General features: G+C 38.1%; 1 protein-coding gene across 1 annotated transcript; it reads left to right on the forward strand.

Annotated features, from left to right (window-relative positions):
- The first annotated feature begins 19,616 nt into the window (after positions 1 to 19,616).
- LOC132564031 (uncharacterized) lies at positions 19,617 to 21,164 on the forward strand. Its single transcript, XM_060228781.1, has one exon. The coding sequence runs from the start codon at positions 19,631 to 19,633 to the stop codon at positions 21,026 to 21,028; it is 1,398 nt and encodes a 465-aa protein (XP_060084764.1). The 5' UTR covers positions 19,617 to 19,630; the 3' UTR covers positions 21,029 to 21,164.
- The last annotated feature ends 271 nt before the right edge of the window (positions 21,165 to 21,435 follow it).

Here is a 21,435-nt window from a genome sequence, read left to right on the forward strand (position 1 = left end):
AGTGGACATAGGATTATAGTACAGTCGAAAAAGATGGTCGGTTCCTTACCATCGCGTACACTACGTACGTCAGTGTTAGTACAATCCACACTGGTCATTTGTCTGAGGAAGGTGACCGTGTAGATCGCGTACACTACGTACGTCAGTGTTAGTACACTTCACACTGGTCATTTGTCGGAGGAAGGTGACCGTGTAGATCTCGTACACTACGTACGTCAGTGTTAGTACGCTCCACACTGGTCATTTGTCTGATGAAGTTGACCGTGTAGATCTCGTACACTACGTACGTCAGTGTTAGTACGCTCCACACTGGTCATTTGTCGGATGAAGGTGACCGTGTAGATATCGTGCACTACGTACGTCAGTGTTAGTACGCTCCACACTGGTCATTTGTCTGAGGAAGGTGACCGTGTAGATCTCGTACACTACGTACGTCAGTGCCAGTACGCTCCACACTGGTCATTTGTCTGAGGAAGGTGACCGTGTAGATCTCGTACACTACGTACGTCAGTGCCAGTACGCTGCACACTGGTCATTTGTCTGATGAAGGTGACTGTGTAGATCTCGTACACTACGTACGTCAGTGTTAGTACGCTCCACACTGGTCATTTGTCGGATGAAGGTGACCGTGTAGATCTCGTACACTACGTACATCAGTGTTAGTACGCTCCACACTGGTCATTTGTCTGAGGAAGGTGACCGTGTAGATCTCGTACACTACTTACGTCAGTGCTAGTACGCTCCACACTGGTCATTTGTCGGAGGAAGGTGACCGTGTAGATCTCGTACACTACGTACATCAATGTTAGTACGCTCCACACTGGTCATTTGTCTGATGAAGTTGACCGTGTAGATCTCGTACACTACGTGTCCACACTTGTCATTTGTCTGATGAAGGTGACTGTGTAGATCTCGTACACTACGTACGTCAGTGATAGTTCGCTCCACACTGGTCATTTGTCTGAGGAAGGTGACCGTGTAGATCTCGTACACTACTTACGTCAGTGCTAGTACGCTCCACACTGGTCATTTGTCGGAGGAAGGTGACCGTGTAGATCTCGTACACTACTTACGTCAGTGCTAGTACGCTCCACACTGGTCATTTGTCGGAGGAAGGTGACCGTGTAGATCTCGTACACTACGTACATCAATGTTAGTACGCTCCACACTGGTCATTTGTCTGATGAAGGTGACCGTGTAGATCTCGTACACTACGTACATCAGTGTTAGTACAATCCACACTGGTCATTTGTCGGATGAAGGTGACTGTGTAGATCTCGTGCACTACGTACGTCAGTGCCAGTACGCTCCACACTTGTCATTTGTCTGAGGAAGGTGACCGTGTAGATCTCGTACACTACGTACGTCAGTGCCAGTACGCTCCACACTGGTCATTTGTCTGAGGAAGGTGACCGTGTAGATCTCGTACACGACGTACGTCAGTGTTAGTACACTTCACACTGGTCATTTGTCTGATGAAGTTGACCGTGTAGATCTCGTACACGACGTACGTCAGTTCTAGGACGCTCCACACTGGTCATTTGTCTGATGAAGGTGACCGTGTAGATCTCGTACACTACGTACGTCAGTGCTAGTACACTTCACACTGGTCATTTGTCGGATGAAGGTGACCGTGTAGATCTCGTACACTACGTACGTCAGTGTTAGTACACTTCACACTGGTCATTTGTCGGATGAAGGTGACCGTGTAGATCTCGTACACGACGTACGTCAGTGTTAGTACGCTCCACACTGGTCATTTGTCTGATGAAGTTGACCGTGTAGATCTCGTACACTACGTACGTCAGTGTTAGTACACTTCACACTGGTCATTTGTCGGATGAAGGTGACCGTGTAGATCTCGTGCACTACGTACGTCAGTGTTAGTACGCTCCACACTGGTCATTTGTCTGATGAAGTTGACCGTGTAGATCTCGTACACTACGTACGTCAGTGCCAGTACGCTCCACACTTGTCATTTGTCTGAGGAAGGTGACCGTGTAGATCTCGTACACTACGTACGTCAGTGCCAGTACGCTCCACACTGGTCATTTGTCTGAGGAAGGTGACCGTGTAGATCTCGTACACTACGTACGTCAGTGCCAGTACGCTCCACACTGGTCATTTGTCTGATGAAGGTGACTGTGTAGATCTCGTGCACTACGTACGTCAGTGTTAGTACACTTCACACTGGTCATTTGTCGGATGAAGGTGACTGTGTTGATCTCGTGCACTGGGACGTCAGTGCTAGTACGCTCCACACTGGTCATTTGTCTGATGAAGGTGACTGTGTTGATCTCGTACACTGGGACGTCAGTGCTAGTACGCTCCACACTGGTCATTTGTCTGAAAGTGACCGTGTAGTCATCGAAACGTCACACTTAACCCTTCTACTGATTGTGTTATCGGGAGTTCTATTTTGGCTACAAGGACAGATTTGCCGAAGAAACACGTTAGCGTCACTGACTCAAAGTATTTATGGTCATCTGATATAATTATGCATGTTTTATAGAATTATATGACATGATCGATATGTTTGATGGTTGGTATTACTACATTGTTACAATGGGTGAAATTAGACACGTTTGCAGTCCTATTATTTGTTGTAGTAAAACAAAAGCACAAATGTGATTCTCAAAAAAAAAAACACTAACGGTCGCCTAGCAATGATCGTAACCAAATCTGCATTTATTTACTGACTCTTCGATAATGTGTCGGTTTTAGTTCAGAATTAAAGTGAGTATTGGAATGATGATGTCTAAAAGCCAAATAACATTTATTGCGTTGGCCCTCCACGTGAAACAATGACTACCGTGGGCGTTGCACTAGGGACAATGGATGTCATGAGTCGGTGGACCACGTCAGCGGTTACATCGTGCTATATTTTACAGAGGTATTGTAACCTTGTCAACATGACAATGGGATACTACCATCCAAGATTTGCGTATAATAAAAGATTTATGCAATAGCATTCAAAATGGGCTGCCTTATTGTCAAGCGTTACACCGCTATCCATTTAAGCGTTTCAACTGACGCTTACTATTATGGCAATGAAATGCTTTCTCACTGAATATGACAAACATTTCTCTCGTACCATAGAATATACTGATAGATTTTTATTATTTTTTTCTCTCCTTATCGTTACCTTTTTTCTACTAAGTTGTGGAATACATATGATATTAATCATAAGGTACGGATGGTGAATGGTTATTAAAACGTATAATTAAAGAAGAAAAACTGTAACATTTCGTGAAGCTGGCGAAGGAAATATGTTGTTGGATGTACCATGATTGTGTTGGAATCTTCATTGCTTCTGCAAGATATATCTCCCGATTGTAGACATGCCTGACAGATATATAGTGGCTAAAGATGCATACGAGGGCTGGTTGATAAGTTGTTAGACGCATATTATAGAGTTTGACTTTTCGGCGGACATATTGCATTATTCTTCAACATAATCCGATGTTTAAGGGCCTCAACACTAGTTTTAAAGAATTTCTTTTCTTGGCTGTTCAGAAAGTCCTCCACTGCATGTATGACGTCATCATCTGACCGAAAGTGGGTACCGGACATGGTCTTTTTCAATTTTTGAAAATAGATGAAAGTCTGATGGAGCGAGATCAGACGAATAAGGTGGATGCTCGGTCAATTCAAAGTCACAATCGTTAATGGCAGCCATGGCAATGACAGACTTGTGAACAGGGGCATTGTCCTGGTAAAAACAACACACTTTTAATAAGTTTTCCGCGGCGCTTAAATCTTATATTTTCTCTTAAACTGTACTGGCTATGTATACATGTATCTCTGTCAGCCACAACACTATCATGGACTTTATCGACCATTTCTTGCATTCTTCCAGTGACAGGCCTTCCAGGATGGGCGTCATCCACAAGGCTCTGCATGCTACGCTTAAATTCCATCACCCACCTTTTCAGTGTAGCATATGAAGGGGCGTCATTCCCTAGTGTTGCTACCATATCAGTATGGATATCCTTAGGTGCCAGACCTTTCTTATGCAAATATTGAATCAATCACTGCTCTTTCAGCGATTTTGTCCGTTTTGCAAAAGTTACTTGCCTTATTTAATTTAGAGTGTTACCTATTCGACACAAACTGATCAAATGGCACCAGTCTTCGTGTACACCTTCTTAAATAGTTAGGGAATGTCAGAGATGAAAAAATGATATTTCTGCTTAACCTCTTCGTAACTTATCAATCGACCCTAGTACAATACACGTTATTATCACCAAGTTGCCAAGGGTAACAGCCTTTGAAGTCACATCCGCAGAATTTATCGGGTTTCAAAGTCATACCATTATTCAATTGACACAATGAGATGTTTGTGGGTGTGTGTATGTGTGTGTGTGTTTGTGTGTTTGTGTGTGTGTGTGTGTGTGTGCGTGCGTGCGTGCGTGCGTGTGTGTGTGAGAGAGAGGGACAGAGAGAGAGGGGGACAGGGAGAGATAGAGAGAGGGACAGAGAGAGAGACAGAGAGAGAGAGAGAGACAGAGAGAGAGAGGGACAGAGAGAGATAGAGAGAGACAGAGAGAGATAGAGAGAGAGACACACAGATATATATATATATATATATCAAAGCTGGATGAGAAATATTCACGAATCTTTCGACAAACACTGTTAATAAAATCACTCTTCCCTGTTCGACGTAAATCAAATTATCTTGAACGTTTAAATTTAGCGATAAAAATAATTTGATTTATGTCTGTCATAGAAAGTGATCTTACCATTAGTGTATTGTAAGCTGACGTAATCGATGTTAATGTAAGCCCGTTCTGTTACACGTCGTGCGTGCTGAAATAAAAAATGCGCGCACCTAAATAGTGAAAAAGATCTAAACAGATTCTGTAAACCGATTTGAAGATATGTAAGCTTAATATGTTTCCTTTTACGACCACGATTGCTTGTAACTAAGTACAAACAGCCTCGTTATCATATCAAAACTGCTATTTCTCCACTTGGTCGGTGCACACTCATGCTACATCTATCTTTGTTTAGCGTTCACTGTTTGGAGTGCCCTGTCACGACAAGGAAATCAGTTTCTTTTGACATTTGTATTGTTTTTCTTTATCTGAACACATTCATTGTTAAACCATGTCTTTATTATCTTTATGGTGACTGTTCGAACTTAAAGCCTGTGGGTCTTCTACTTCTGTCTCGTATTTGCGATTATGTAAAAAGGGTGTCTGTAAGCAATCAATAATTTGTTTTCAAAATCTTGACATTACAAACAGATAAATGTGAATTTTCTATCGTAGGCGAGATCTATTTTCTCTCTTTTTGAGATGGAAAACTGCAGAAAATGAATATCTTAAAAGTGAATTGATGGAGAAAACAATAGGTAAGGCTTGTGGTAAAACAGCACACGTTTACAGCGATTGGAATCGACCAATATTTCCGGTTTTAGAGTCTAATTAAATACCATATTCATGCACCCACGTAACTTTATTCTTTTGTCAGGTGCTAAAATTGAAAAAAAAATATTTATTGACTGTTGACTGACTAAAGTAATGGTAATCGACCGATTGGTCTAACCTCACGGGAAAGCTGTTTATTCCTCATTACTCGGGACCAATTCTTGTCCGCGGATTTAGACACATAGTAGCGGATCTAGGTATCTTTGAACATTGCACTAAAAACAACAGAAAAATACTCATTTTGTTGCTCTTTTACCGGAACAATGACCAGACATATCGTAATTACTGTAAAAAAAAAAAAATTTGTGGAACTCAAATTTCATGGTTTGAGAAAATAACGAATATAACTGATTTTACAGTATATACAAGTTCCGGATTTAGATATATTGAGAATGATAAATATATAACTACCTAATGACGATGGTAATCGTTACGTCATAACAGAAAGTTGTTACGTAACGAAATAATAATCATTACGTCATATTTAACTGTTACGTAAGAAGCACCATTATATGACTGTGGTGGTCCTTGTGAAGAACATGGTGTTTTTCGTAACTGCTGTATGCTATATCCCACCTAATTTTGTTTTTGCTTGTACATAGTGCTTCAGTGACGGAGTTACATTGGATTAACTTTAACACTATACACATTTGCAACCTTTTCCGATACTACTATACAGTTACCGTCACTGCAAACCATTAAGATAAAAGAGGTTGTAAATAGTTTGTTTTATCCTGCAACTTGCGCTGCCAATGTCGGAATTCATTTGCCATATATATATATATATTTGCTGTTTGCGGTTTTATTTTAGCAGGTGCGTAAATTCGACGGAATTACTTTCCGAATTTATTGGAAGATTAGATATATAACTGTTAAAATACGTAATTTTGTATGTTATAATGAATAAGTTTGTTAACGAAAATTCTTAAAATTGCAGTCATATCCGTTTAAGTTTGGAACTACATTTCTACGCGGAGCAATTACTTTGGCGTATACGTTATCAGGTAAAATTCAGCATAACGTCAACGACAGGTAAAGAAATATTGAACAACAAAACAACTTCAGTTTTCATTGTCTGATTTTCAATCAATGTTGTAGGATAAATAGAAAGCATGGTTAGTGTCTTAAAAGATAATCCGTATTTTAGCTCGGGCTAGAAAGTGGCTAGAGGCTCGTTACTTTTGTCGTTTTTCCACCCTCGCCAAAATACAGCTTATCTTTTAAGACACTGACCATGTATTGTCTCTAAATGTAATCCAAATATACAGTCTAACAAGAAGAGTAATTCCGAAGTGATATCACTTCGGAATTACTCTAGTCACAAGAACAAGCCTTTTAGAGCCTTTCTTTACAGCGTTCATTGTCGTTTCTTGTCATCCGTGTAAAAACACCCTTTCTAATATCATGAACACTGGCGCGTCCTAGACTGTTTTCTCTGCATTGTAAGTAAATGTAGGTATAACGACCAGTTTAGATGTGTTATAATCATCAGCCTAAACACACAGATCTAACTTACACACAGCGTCTAATGACACTGACATTATAGCGTAAGTATAAACACGCTTGTTTTTATGTAGGTGAATCAAACAACCGCCATCGTTATTGTTAGAAGTACTTTGTTGTAATGAGATGAGAAACTATCAACGATGTGCTAGGTCCTAACGTGTATGCTGTGTGATACTCAGTTCATTGTTTTACGGAAATCCAATTCACCCTTTTATATTTCCGAACTACATACAAAGTTTGAATTTCTGAACACTATTTAGAAGTCGCCAATTGACCATGTGACGAGATCGATATCAGTTTCTCTAGTTTTATCGAACTTTAGTTTGGGTTATGATTCTATACAAATCTATCAGTTATTGCGCTTTTATCTGAATTTTCTATTTTTATTTTAACTGAATGGAGTACGTGTGACATCTTGTTACGATATAAATCATTACGTGTTACATACATGTATGTCAGTTACATCACAAAAAGCACTAAACAATCACATATGAAGTGTATACTTCCGTACGTTCAATTTCTGTTCACGCAGTTGCTCTTTTAACTTCAAAGTAGTAAATGGAATAACAGACAATTACGTGTGTGGTATATGGGCACGTTTTACACAATGTTCCTGTGATATAAAACACGGACATTATGACTGGCTAATGGATATTGTTTAGAAACGTATTACTAATAACCCATGTTATAGCTGTTACACTGGATTACTTCTCCTAACAAATGGCGAGTAATTATCTAACAGTTATGTTTTTAGTAAGAAACGTGACAGTCTGTACCGATTCAACTCAACAGATACAAAACATGGGATGATGAAACAATGTTTTTATTTTTTGGCAGTCAGTTTCCAATTCCATATGTACCGTCCCTAGTCGTAAGACAAGTACATGAATATCACGACCAGAGATGCGAGCAACTGATTGGAAACATGTTGAACTCACTTGTGTTAATTCTATACCTTGTGCTTACCCAGATTTACCTGTTTGGCTGAAATTCATCTATTCATTCCTACTTATATTCATGTTGAGTTACATTCTGTCATACTCCGGGATTCCAGCGTTCACGTTCTTTCACGTGGGGTTTAGTTTATTGCGATCATTTCTGATTTTCCTCAGGCGCCTTTCTACCCTTTTCAGGCAAACTCTCTTGACCCCTGATCGGAGAGTTTGCCTGATTTTCCCTGACCCCTGACCGAAGAGTTTGCCTGATTTTCCTTGAACCCTGACCCCTGACCGGAGAGTTTGCTTGTTTTTCCCTGACCCCTGACCCCTGACCGAAGAATTTGCCTGATTTTCCTTGAACCCTGACCCATGACCGGAGAGTTTGCCTGATTTTCTTTGACCCCCCGACCCCTGACCCCTGACCGGAGAGTTTGCCTGATTTTCTTGACTTTGATGTTACTCCTTCTACTTGATGACCCGGCGGAGCCATTCGAAAACTGTATTTATTCCAACCTACAAAGTGCATTCTGTACAGAATTATCATGAAACGGCATGTCTATACCACTCCCCGAATTCGGTGCTTGTATATGTTTTTTATATGAAACATATTGATTATAACTTAACTGACGAGATTCTGTAATTCGCTTTACTAACAAAATGAAACTTGTTGGGAAGTGGAGAGATTTTCTAACATGTGTTTTGTGTAAAGTATTCCGAATCTTCTAAACAGTATCCACCACACATATCCTCATACCACTAGCGACCTGTAGACAATGTGTCTTTTATTTTCATCTTAAGTAGACAAAACATTGTCGTATCTGATTTACAAAACCGTTTTAAACTGAAACAGCTCTGTTCTGTGTGGCTTTCTTTTGTTCATGTTTTACTCTGAATTCACGGAATTTAAGTTTGATATCAGAATTTGTTGACTTGTGTGTAATTTCTTTGTTAATATTTTTGTTTTGTTTTTCATTTTGTTTTTTTTTTTAACTTGATTGTTTCTAATAGACAGGGATTTGCCTTCTGAGCAAGACGTTTGATTACATTCTTGTTCCGATCGGATGGAGGAAAATTATTTTACTGTAAATATATTAACCATTTTGCAACTAACTCGCAATATCTCAACGACTGAAGCACGTCAAATCATTACTCAGCTCGAGCATGGAGCAAATATATACATGAACCAATAACCATCCAGACAAACGTTATCGAAAACTATTGCAATAAGGAAATGATGGCTACATAGATAATATCAGGCTAAATCTTATTTGAGAGTGTGTTATTATAGAAGAGAAAAATCTGATTCAGTCTGCATTAAACAGTGTCTGAAGTTTTCCTGGAACGATTCGACAAGGCTAGAAAAAGTGTCTGAGGTTTTCTTGGAACGCTTCGACAAGGCTGGAAACTGTGTCTGAGGTTTTCTTGGAACGATTTGACAAGGCTAGAAACTGTGTCTGAGGTTTTCTTGGAACGCTTCGACAAGGCTAGAAACTGTGTCTGAGGTTTTCTTGGAACGCTTCGACAAGGCTAGTAAATGTGTCTGAAATTTTCCTGGTTTAAATATATACATGTATATATATAAAGAATCTAGTAAGTAATATCGACAGTATGGTCCAATATTGGTACTGGACCTTCTATATATAGAATCTAGTAAGTAATATCAGCGGTATGGTCCAATATTGGTACTGCATCTTCTATATATAGAATCTAGTAAGTAATACCGACGGTATGGTCCAATATTGGTACTGGATCTTCTATATATAGAATCTAGTAAGTAATATCGGCGGTATGGTCCAATATTGGTACTGGATCTTCTATATATAGAATCTAGTAAGTGATATCGACGGTATGGTCCAATATTGGTACTGGATCTTCTATATATAGAATCTAGTAAGTAATGTCGACGGTATGGTCCAATATTGGTACTGGATCTTCTATATATAGAATCTAGTAAGTTATATCGACGGTATGGTCCAATATTGGTACTGGATCTTCTATATATAGAATCTAGTAAGTAATATCGACAGTATGGTCCAATATTGGTACTGGATCTTCTATATATAGAATCTAGTAAGTAATATCGACAGTATGGTCCAATATTGGTACTGGATCTTCTATATATAGAATCTAGTGAGTAATATAGATGGTATGGTCCAATATTGGTACTGGATCCTAACAAACAAATGTTCGTTGGATGCGTATTACTGGGATAGTTATATGATCAATGAAGTAATAACGACAGTGCGGACAAGTGAATTTTCAGCTACAGTGCACAACATATCGAGATCTATATATTTCTGATATTTCAATACAGCAACTTAAGAGGTGTTAATTTTTTTTTTTTTTTTTTTTTGGGGGGGGGGGGGTTCCCTTGTAAAGAGCATTCGGAGTTCATTGGCCGAAGAGATTATCGAGACACCTAAATTGACACTTTTAGTTTCTAACTTTGTATTTGTTTTATGTCCTGTGTATGTGATGTAATTTATGTAATATCTGTGTCTTGATAAAGCGGCAAGTTGCCTTGAAAATTTGATAATTCGCTTGTCCGTACTGTTGCTATTACTACATTAATCACACACATATATATATGTGTGTGTGTGTGTGTGTGTGTGTGTGTGTGTGTGTGTGTGTGGGTGGTGTGTGTGTGTGTGTATGTGAGGGTGTGTGGGGAGAGTGGTGGTGTGTGTGTGTGTGTGTGTGTGTGTGTGTGTGTGTGTGTGTGTGTGTGTGTGTGTGTGTGTGTTTGTGTTTGTGTGTGTGTGTGTATGTGTGTGTGTGTGTGTGTGTGGTGTGTGTGTATGTGGTGTTTGTGTGGTTGTGTGTGTATGTGTGTGTGTGTGTGGTAGGTGGGTGTGCGTGTGTGTGTAGGTGTGTGTGTGTGGTTGTGTGTGTAGGTGTGTAGGTGTGGTAGGTGGGTGTGCGTGTGTGTGTGTGTGGTTGTGTGTGTGTGTGTGTGTGTGTGTGGTGTGTGTAGTGGTGAATGGGTGTGTGTGTGTGTGTGTGTGTGTGTGTGTGTGTGTGTGTGGTTGTGTGTGTAGGTGTGTAGGTGTGGTAGGTGGGTGTGCGTGTGTGTGTAGGTGTGCGTGTGGGTGTAGGTGTGTGTGTGATAGAAACATTATACTTCTAAGCTGACGCTCCATTGATGTAATTTGATGAGAAAGTTATTATAGTAATAATTATTTTCAAAAAATGAAAACGCGCATATCCCAGAACTCATCACTATCGCTAGTGTGTTGACATTCATTATTGTCATTTTTAAATATTTAAACTGAAATGCTACAAATATCTACTGCATTATTGATGATATGAAGCTATTCACTACCCGGTATACTTGTTGTATAAGCCGTTATTGATGAAGCCAATCAGTGGAGGCCACCTCCCCGTCGTACTGTCACCTATGGGAAATCAACCTTGGCCATGGTGTATGACGCATTGCCTGTCAATGCATTAATGTGTAAACACGCGCACAAATGGGATCTCACATTATTACGGCTATCAGAAACCATTCATTTCCACGAGACTGCACTTTAATTCTAAGTGAAATTGCATGTTTCATATTTGTTCTTATATTAATATAATTCACAATGACACTACTGACAAATAAGCGTCATATGTTCAACATATCGTTCTGATAATATGAAATATATATTTTACAATGATGACTTATTAATTGAAATTTGTCAATAATTGTTTATCGGTTTTTAAATTAATTATAATTAACAATTGTACTTTTGATAAAAATTTCTATCTATCAAAATATGTCTAATTATATCATTCAAGAATTAACAAATGTGAGATATTAATTGGATATAAAATCATAAAGTGATATCGCCTTACTACCCCCTCAATCGACAACTGTTTGCGTACAACACCTACCTGAGAGCGCTATTCATGTATAGAGAGATAACGAGGCACGGCAATTTACGTCCGTCCCTGTCGTACAATCCATAACTTAGCTAGGACGTAATTACGATTTATAAAGTTGAAGTAGACTCAGCTACATCCGATTTGAGCTATTTCCGACGTGCGGGGTGATGGCATAACATATTACCTTCTGTATACAGAGATTCATACGTTGGGTGCGTAATACATTGTACAAATGTATATTGGAAACTTATGAAAGGATATTGGCTTTGGATCGCTCTTAAACGGTGAGTGGTGTTTTATTTAGTAAAGTTTCTACTTCGTAATGGTATCTGCGGTTCATTTTGTCCTGATTGTTCTCGACGTTAGTTTGAAATGATCAGGTTGCTTTATTGATTGAATTATGGGGTTTGTGAATCACTCCATCTGGATTTCCATTTTAATTTAGACCAATTTTGACTTCTCTAAGTCGTCTGCTTCTTAAGATTTCAAAATGTTGACCGCTAGCATCACTGACTGTCTAGAAGGACAAATCAGCTGTATAACTCCGTGTTGATTCTCTGTTTCACCCTGTGATGTCTAATTCTGATTCTTTATTGAAAGGTGTGTGTTCTGTGCAGTCCTATTCCTACAGTGTTTAAGATTCTGTGTAATAGATTACCATTAAGAAATTGATTTAAGAATTCACTTCCCACAGCCTTATTTTTTCTTTTCCCCAGTGTACTGTGACATAACATCAGTATTTGCCTAAACCAAAGCCTAGTACCGACATATCTCTGGGTTTTTTTTAGATATTTTGTCAGAATTATGGTGTGATACGGACAATTCGTACCAATCTGGGTATATTACAATATCATGGGTTCATACTTATCTCATAACAAATTATTTTGAGCGATGTAGATTCTTAAAGATTGTATAGAAATTATACTGTCATCATATTTATCATTTTTGGAAATATTTTAAATGTTTCCTTTTGCGGTAAACAACTGGATGGTTTGATACTTGTTAGTATGCCTAGTGATTCCTTTGTTGTGTACCCCGGGGTCATTTGGAAACATGGCTTTATTTATTTGGATTGATCAAGATTTAATGGCGGATGTCATCAATAAAAGGAGAAGACGCTTACCCTTCCGGAATACCTTGTTTCACTCTCATTTCACCCTTATCCGGATTTTCGTTTTGATATTTCTTTTGTTCACAATTGACCATAGTAAATCAGATTTGAGTTTGGCTTTTCTTTGTTTTGTTTTTTGTTTTGTTTAGTTTTGAGTTGCTGCCTTCTCATTTTTTAGCGGATCAGAATAAGCACAGTGTCGACGTTATTTGGGGAACTGCACGTTGGTATACAATTATTTATGTTAGCCATACATGTACTCAGAATCAGTTATAAAGGTTTCTGGGGAATCATGTTATTTGTCTATGTATATATATCATTGGGACATGTGTTGTTTGTCTATGTATATATATCATTGGGACATGTGTTGTTTGTCTATGTATATGTATCATTGGGACATGTGTTGTTTGTCTATGTACCATCGTGACATGTGTTGTTTTTCTATGTATATATATCATTGGGACATGTGTTGTTTGTCTATGTATATGTATCATCGGAACATGTGTTGTTTGTCTATGTATATGTACCATTGGGACATGTGTTGTTTGTCTATGTAAATGTACCATTGGGACATGTGTTGTTTGTCTATGTATATATACCATTGGGACATGTGTTGTTTGTCTATGTATATGTACCATTGGGACATGTGTTGTTTGTCTATGTCTATGTATCATTGGGACATGTGTTGTTTGTCTATGTATATGAATTATGCACTTGAGAAACATTTTTAGATTTGATTTGCATCAGTAAATTACATTGTATAAAGAGAAGCTGCAATACTTTGTCATTTGCCTAGTTATGATAATAAATGCGAATATACCTGTGATAGAATACATCTGTGCTTATATAAGATAAGTTTGTCGTGTCAATGTTATCATGGAGTCTTTTACAAAATGTCATTTCGATGTTGGTTGCATTCAAACAAGACTAAATTCGATGACCTTGACCTTTGCGACAATCTGATAGACAGCATTGATCATGTAACAACTGAATACCGATAGCAGCAAAAAAAAAGACTAGAATTATGACAAAATCATGACGTCACCGTTAAACGCTGATGGATTGCTACAATGTCTACAAAAGTACTTCGTAGATCTTCCACGATGACAAAATCATGACGTCACCGATAAAAATAGATATCCAGAAGTTACAGTGTAATACTTCGATTATGATAGGACTTCGTTCATGTAGCCTCAGAAAAGAGCTTAGTGTTAAAAAAATTGTTCCAAAGTTCTTCCATGGATCATTGTGTCTTTTTAACTACTATGACAGTCAGACATTAACATCCACTGAACGACTTGTGTTTTCAGAAATTGAAATATCGATAAAAATTCTGGTTAGAAAAATATTTCAAATGCTTTGCATGTTAATGTATAACGCAGTTTAGAATATTCGAATACGCATATTGATTTAATTTATACCAGACTCTAGACATAGACACAAGACATACTAGACTGTAGACATAGACACAAGACATACCAGACTGTAGACAGAGACACAAGACATACCAGACCGTAGACATAGACACAAGACATACCAGACTGTATACATCGACACAAGACATACCAGACTGTATACATAGACACAAGACATAGCAGACTGTAGACATAGACACAAGACATACTAGACTGTAGACATAGACACAAGACATACCAGACTGTAGACATAGACACAAGACATACCAGACCGTAGACATAGACACAAGACATACCAGACTGTATACATCGACACAAGACATACCAGACTGTATACATCGACACAAGACATACCAGACTGAAGACATAGACACAAGACATACCAGACTGTATACATCGACACAAGACATACCAGACTGTATACATCGACACAAGACATACCAGACTGTAGACATAGACACAAGACATACCAGACTGTAGACATAGACACAAGACATACCAGACTGTATACATAGACACAAGACATACCAGACTGTAGACATAGACACAAGACATACCAGACTGTAGACATAGACACAAGACATACAAGACTGTAGACATAGACACAAGACATACCAGACTGTAGACATAGACACAAGACATACCAGACTGTAGACATAGACATAAGACATACCAGACAGTAGACATAGACACAAGACATACCAGACTGTAGACATAGACACAAGACATACCAGACTGTATACATCGACACAAGACATACCAGACTGTATACATAGCCACAAGACATACCAGACTGTAGACATAGACACAAGACATACCAGACTGTAGACATAGACACAAGACATACCAGACTGTAGACATAGACACCAGACATACCAGACTGTATACATCGACACAAGACATACCAGACTGTATACATCGACACAAGACATACCAGACTGTAGACATAGACACAAGACATACCAGACTGTAGACATAGCCACAAGACATACCAGACTGTAGACATAGACACAAGACATAGCAGACTGTATACATAGACACAAGACATACCAGACTGTAGACATAGACACAAGACATACCAGACTGTAGACACAGACACAAGACATACCAGACTGTAGACATAGACACAAGACATACCAGACTGTATACATCGACACAAGACATACCAGACTGTATACATAGACACAAGACATACCAGACTGTAGACATAGACACAAGACATACTAGACTGTAGACATAGACACAAGACATACCAGACTGTAGACATAGACACAAGACATACCAGACTGTAGACATAGACACAAGACATACCAGACTGTATACATCGACACAAGACATACCAGACTGTATACATCGACACAAGACATACCAGACTGAAGACATAGACACAAGACATACCAGACTGTAGACATAGACACAAGACATACCAGACTGTATACAGCGACACAAGACATACCAGACTGTAGACATAGACACAAGACATACCAGACTGTAGACATAGACACAAGACATACCAGACTGTATACATAGACACAAGACATACCAGACTGTAGACATAGACACAAGACATACCAGACTGTAGACATAGACACAAGACATACCAGACTGTAGACATAGACACAAGACATACCAGACTGTAGACATAGACACAAGACATACCAGACTGTAGACATAGACATAAGACATACCAGACAGTAGACATAGACACAAGACATACCAGACTGTAGACATAGACACAAGACATACCAGACTGTATACATCGACACAAGACATACCAGACTGTATACATAGCCACAAGACATACCAGACTGTAGACATAGACACAAGACATACCAGACTGTAGACATAGACACAAGACATACCAGACTGTAGACATAGACACCAGACATACCAGACTGTATACATCGACACAAGACATACCAGACTGTATACATCGACACAAGACATACCAGACTGTAGACATAGACACAAGACATACCAGATTGTAGACATAGACACAAGACATACCCAGACTGTAGACATACATAGACACAAGACATACCAGACTGTAGACATAGACACAAGACATACCAGACTGTATACATCGACACAAGACATACAAATTGTACCAGACTGTAGACATAGACACAAGACATAGCAGACTGTAGACATAGACACAAGACATACCAGACTGTAGACATAGACACAAGACATACCAGACTGTATACATCGACACAAGACATACCAGACTGTAGACATAGACACAAGACATACCATACTGTAGACATCGACACAAGACATACCAGACTGTAGACATAGACACAAGACATACCAGACTGTAGACATAGACACAAGACATACCAGACTGTAGACATAGACACAAGACATACCAGACTGTAGACATAGACACAAGACATACCAGACTGTAGACATCGACACAAGACATACCAGACTGTAGACATAGACACAACACATCGTTTGCATATTGCATATATGCTAATTGTATAAAGATAAATGTAAAAAACGTTTGTTGTATTATTGCATTGTAAATTCCTACGTTTTAATTAATTGAGATAAATGTTGAAATGTTGACAATATATTGAGATGTGGAACTTATAATAGCCGCTTCCCGATAAAAATCTAGCAACGCCAATTTTAGAATCAATTTTTGTCAAGGACCCGAACTATCTTTACAAGTAATGTTATATATTGTCCCAGCTCTTTGAGTCTAGGAGGTGGTCCTTACACACTTAAGGTTAAGACTGTCCGTTTTATTTGTACAAATAATGCACGTTAGCATAGCACATAAAAGGTATTTGTCCGCAAGGACATGAAGCCCTACTCCTCTTGATTTCATTATAAAGCTAGGAGAACCGGAAGCTATGATACCATTCGTTTGAGCACTTTGAGAACACGTGGAAGTGGAAATCGCCACAAACTGGCCCGTCACTGTCATCCTCGTCACGTGGTCTCTGATGCCTTTAAAACTCCATAAATATCAAAATCTACAAAACAGACAATTTTTACTAAACGATAAAGAGAAGCTATGTATTGTAACATCAAAAACGAACTGTTAAAACCAATTGCAGATTGTGTAACATGTTAATTGGGTGGGTGAGGTGAGGAGGATTCCACACACTGTCATATTTATGTAAAACCAGAAACCTTATACGATGAGAGACTCTGAGGACAAATTACCTAGAAATAAGAAGAGAACTCTCTGCCGACCACTGAATGTGTCATTAGCATTCTAACCACCAGTGATCTATGCGTGTCGTTACCTCAGTTGATAGCCTTACCCAATCAATATCAACCTTCCTTCTGGCGGAGCCTTCATCAATTACCCAATCACATTAATCGTTATATCAACCCTGACTATTTTTATGTCTTTTTTTATCCACAGCGGTTATATTTCATATACTGATATCATTTAACATGATTGCTTTATTGGTGGGGTACTGCGTATGGACAACATTGTTACTTTATGTCAAATATCAATAAGCTCATATGTTGTTTTATCATTGTCTTAATTAATTGTTTAATTATCAGTGTAACATTTCTACCTGACTATCATTTATTAGATAAATTTTTTTTTTTAATATTTATCCTTGATTTAGAGTTTGTTTAAATGTGAAACATTTGTCCAATAACTGTAGTTAGTACAACTAATCAAATTAAGTGACGTATCATTTCCGGCTATTCTGAAGGTGAAAGTCATACAATGGGCTTCAGTTTGATAAACTTTCCACCACGAATAATTTCCATTGATGATAGATAGCTTCGAAGAAAAAAACTTACTTTCTATACTGTCTCAATCGATATATTTGTTTTAGTACACATTAGAACTGTGAAGACGACAGTGTCTTATAATGTTAATCTCCCGTAGTGTGTTCAATTGTTATAGTATCGTAAACTACATATCATGAACATTTGTCTGTATTGTTTCACAACTAGCTTACGATGACCTTTTTGTGTAATTCCAAATTTTCGTCATGCAGTAAAGATATCAGGACTAGATTGTTAAATTCGACCTGTGCTTACTTCGTATTAATTAAATTGATAATTTTAAAGTACATTTTACCTGTATAAGATATCAAGCTGCAAGACGCCATACCAATTCAAACATGAAAAGTGTCGTGATGAATAAGTAGATGGGGTTTCGGTATTTCAAATAAAGGTCCGAGGCGTTAATTCGATCACAACTCAAAACGGTTTGTGTTTCTTAGGATGTTAAGAATATGGACAGTCCTGTGTTGTCGTGATTGTGTTCGTGTGCACGTGATTTACACAAATTACTCTTTAAAAAAAACATTCGACGGGCCTCCCGTATGTTGTTCAGGAAGTCAGTTACCGTTCCGGTATAAAAGTGGCCATATTTGTCTATGGGACGATGCTCCTGGCAAAGAAATAATCCGAACATATTGAATAAAATAAAACTGCGATAATTTATTTTCGTGTGCCATTTTCAAGTGTAAACTCAACATGAATTATGTTAATATTGATAACCACACTGATCAAGATTCACATAAGAAATTTGTTACATTAGTGTAAGCAGGAACATAAATATACGACTTACACAGATTAACTGAGCATCTGAGAGCACGTGTCATCACGTAATAACGAGTCGGATAGTCTAGGTATTGACGGTGTCAGTATTCCTGATAGGATAGATCATATTCACATCTATCAGAACCAATCTGCAACTCAATTTATCACTACGTAAACGAGGAAGGCAGATATGTTACCAATAAACAAATATGGTCTGAAAATCCTGAAGTCCTGTACAAATCAATATATTCTGTCATATATATTCTTTTCTATTTCAGGTCAGACATATATAGGGCAGAATGAAAGCTGTATCATCGCGTGCTGTCCGAGACAGATTTGTCAATAAACGACACAGATAGTACCTTCCTCATTAATGATTGGGTTTAGAGATTACAATATTTACCAGAACCCGATTGATACGATTGTGATGTAATACATCAGGATACTGGACGGTGATGACAAGAGTCGACCAATCAAAGCAAGGCTTTCACAACACCATGATTGCGGAAGTCGCAGGGTGAATGGTTGAGTTGATTGTGTATAACTATGATATATTCCAAACAGCTACGATTTCTCCAGTATTCGGCCGTTGATCCTGACAAACGATAGTTTACAGTGTGTTATAGGATCTAAATCTGGACGCCATGCTAGACATATTTATGTCAGAAAGTTTTCTGCAACTAGAATTTATCATAAATGCTATTGCATATAAAGATAACAAAACTCTGCAAAAAAATCTTTGGAGATAAACTGCTTCGGATCGAGGTAAACTAAGAAAAAATGTGTGTTTAAATTGTTGCAGGTCCAGAGAGTTTGACGACTTAAAGGTGAATCATGGTAACATCGAAATCACACTTGTCGTTACAAGATATCAGTAATGGTACCATTTCGTACTCAGAATATCCCGACATTCCACCTATGACGTCATATCCTGTTAGCAACGTCACCAATGCATCTGAAAGAACTGCTACGTTCGAGGATTTACATAACTACCATCTGATACCTGTAATGGTGTATATTTGTATATTGTTCGTTATTGGTGTGCCTGGGAATGTATTCGTTTGCTATATATACTACTTCAAATGGACCAAAAAAACTTCGCGTGTCTTCATTCTAGCACTTGCTGTATTTGATCTCATTAACAACCTAGTCTCACTTCCAACAGAGATAGCTCTTCTGGCAAACTTCCACAACTTTGACCATCCAGTTTTGTGTAAAGTATCGAGATTTTTAACATTTAGCATGAATAGTGCCTCTGCCACAGTTCTGGTTGGCATAGGATGGGACAGGCTTATGGGAATCTGCTATTGGTCGAAAATGCGACCAATGAAAATTCGAACAGCGAAACTAATAAGTGCCGGAGCTGTAATTCTGGCATTCACCACAGGATGGCCGGCGCTTTTTTTATATGGGACCTTTACCCATCCATACAAAACAGAACAAAAAACGTGTCTGTATGCAGACGAGTACTTGGGTTCAATATACACGACAATATTTGCTTGGTATGTTTTGTGCTCTAACTTAGTATATGATACAATTTTAGCGGTTCTCTATTTCATCATAGGTCGTCATATCATGGCTCATCAAAGCAAGGACAAGAACGGGATAAACAGATTTGGACCAATCAGAAGGCCGAGTGCCATGTCTAATTCTAGTGTATGTGAGGATCTATATCTGACTGATAATTTAATGTTAAAAAACGGGAAATGTAAGAAAGGAAGATTTATATGGAGATCCAATAGTTTTAACACAAAACAATATAACAGTGTGGAGAATTTAAGGAGAAACACAACAGAAAATTCTCAAAATGTTAATCAATTGAAACCGGCACGACCAAGTCGCAGCCCGACGCTGTCCCTTAGCCCTAGACCGTCGGCATTTAGTCAGACGTTTTCAACCTCGAGCGGAAGTTACGTCACAGGACGTCGGTATAGAACGGGGAAAACCACTACAACACTATTTGTTGTGACAATGGTGTTTATAATTTCATTCGTGCCTTACTGTGTTATATCTATCACGAGACTTAGTAATATTAAGGTGTTTTTTTACGAGAACGCTTCTATCGTCGGCAAAGTGTTTTATCATCTCTTCTTACGAACTTATTTCTTAAGTAGCGTTCTGAATCCTTTAATATATAATGGGTTTAATGCTAAATTTAGAGCTGAATGTAAACTGCTTATAAAGACTCTACTTTGTTTCTTATGTAAATGTTCAAACTCATGTAAGGAGTGAGCAGGCTAATAAAGTATTTATTTAAGCATAAATTACTATATAAAGAAGACCTTGGTTTATTTTGATCTAACGTTGGATATGTGCTTACATGTGTATATTCTCATGTGTTTTTAACAATGAAACAAAAATCCTTACAATACAGTAAAAATCTTTATGTTTCAACACTACGCTGTATATGCATTTTTAACAACTAAATATCTACTTCACATGAAATTATATTGCATTTTTGTTGAAGGAATACCTAATCGATGAATTCACTTGTCCATGAATCAACAGTTTGAGTAAAATATGATATGAAAGTTTAGAATCATAGGATTTCGCGAGTATTATTTTATATGTAATATATGAACCCATGAAAATAAGTGCCCACAAAATTATTTAAAAAATGAAATTGCGACTGTCGAATA

Source organism: Ylistrum balloti, unplaced genomic scaffold, assembly GCF_031769215.1.
Source record: "Ylistrum balloti isolate Yb309-2 unplaced genomic scaffold, AGI_CSIRO_Ybal_v1 Utg371984, whole genome shotgun sequence".
Classification (NCBI taxonomy): domain Eukaryota; kingdom Metazoa; phylum Mollusca; class Bivalvia; order Pectinida; family Pectinidae; genus Ylistrum; species Ylistrum balloti.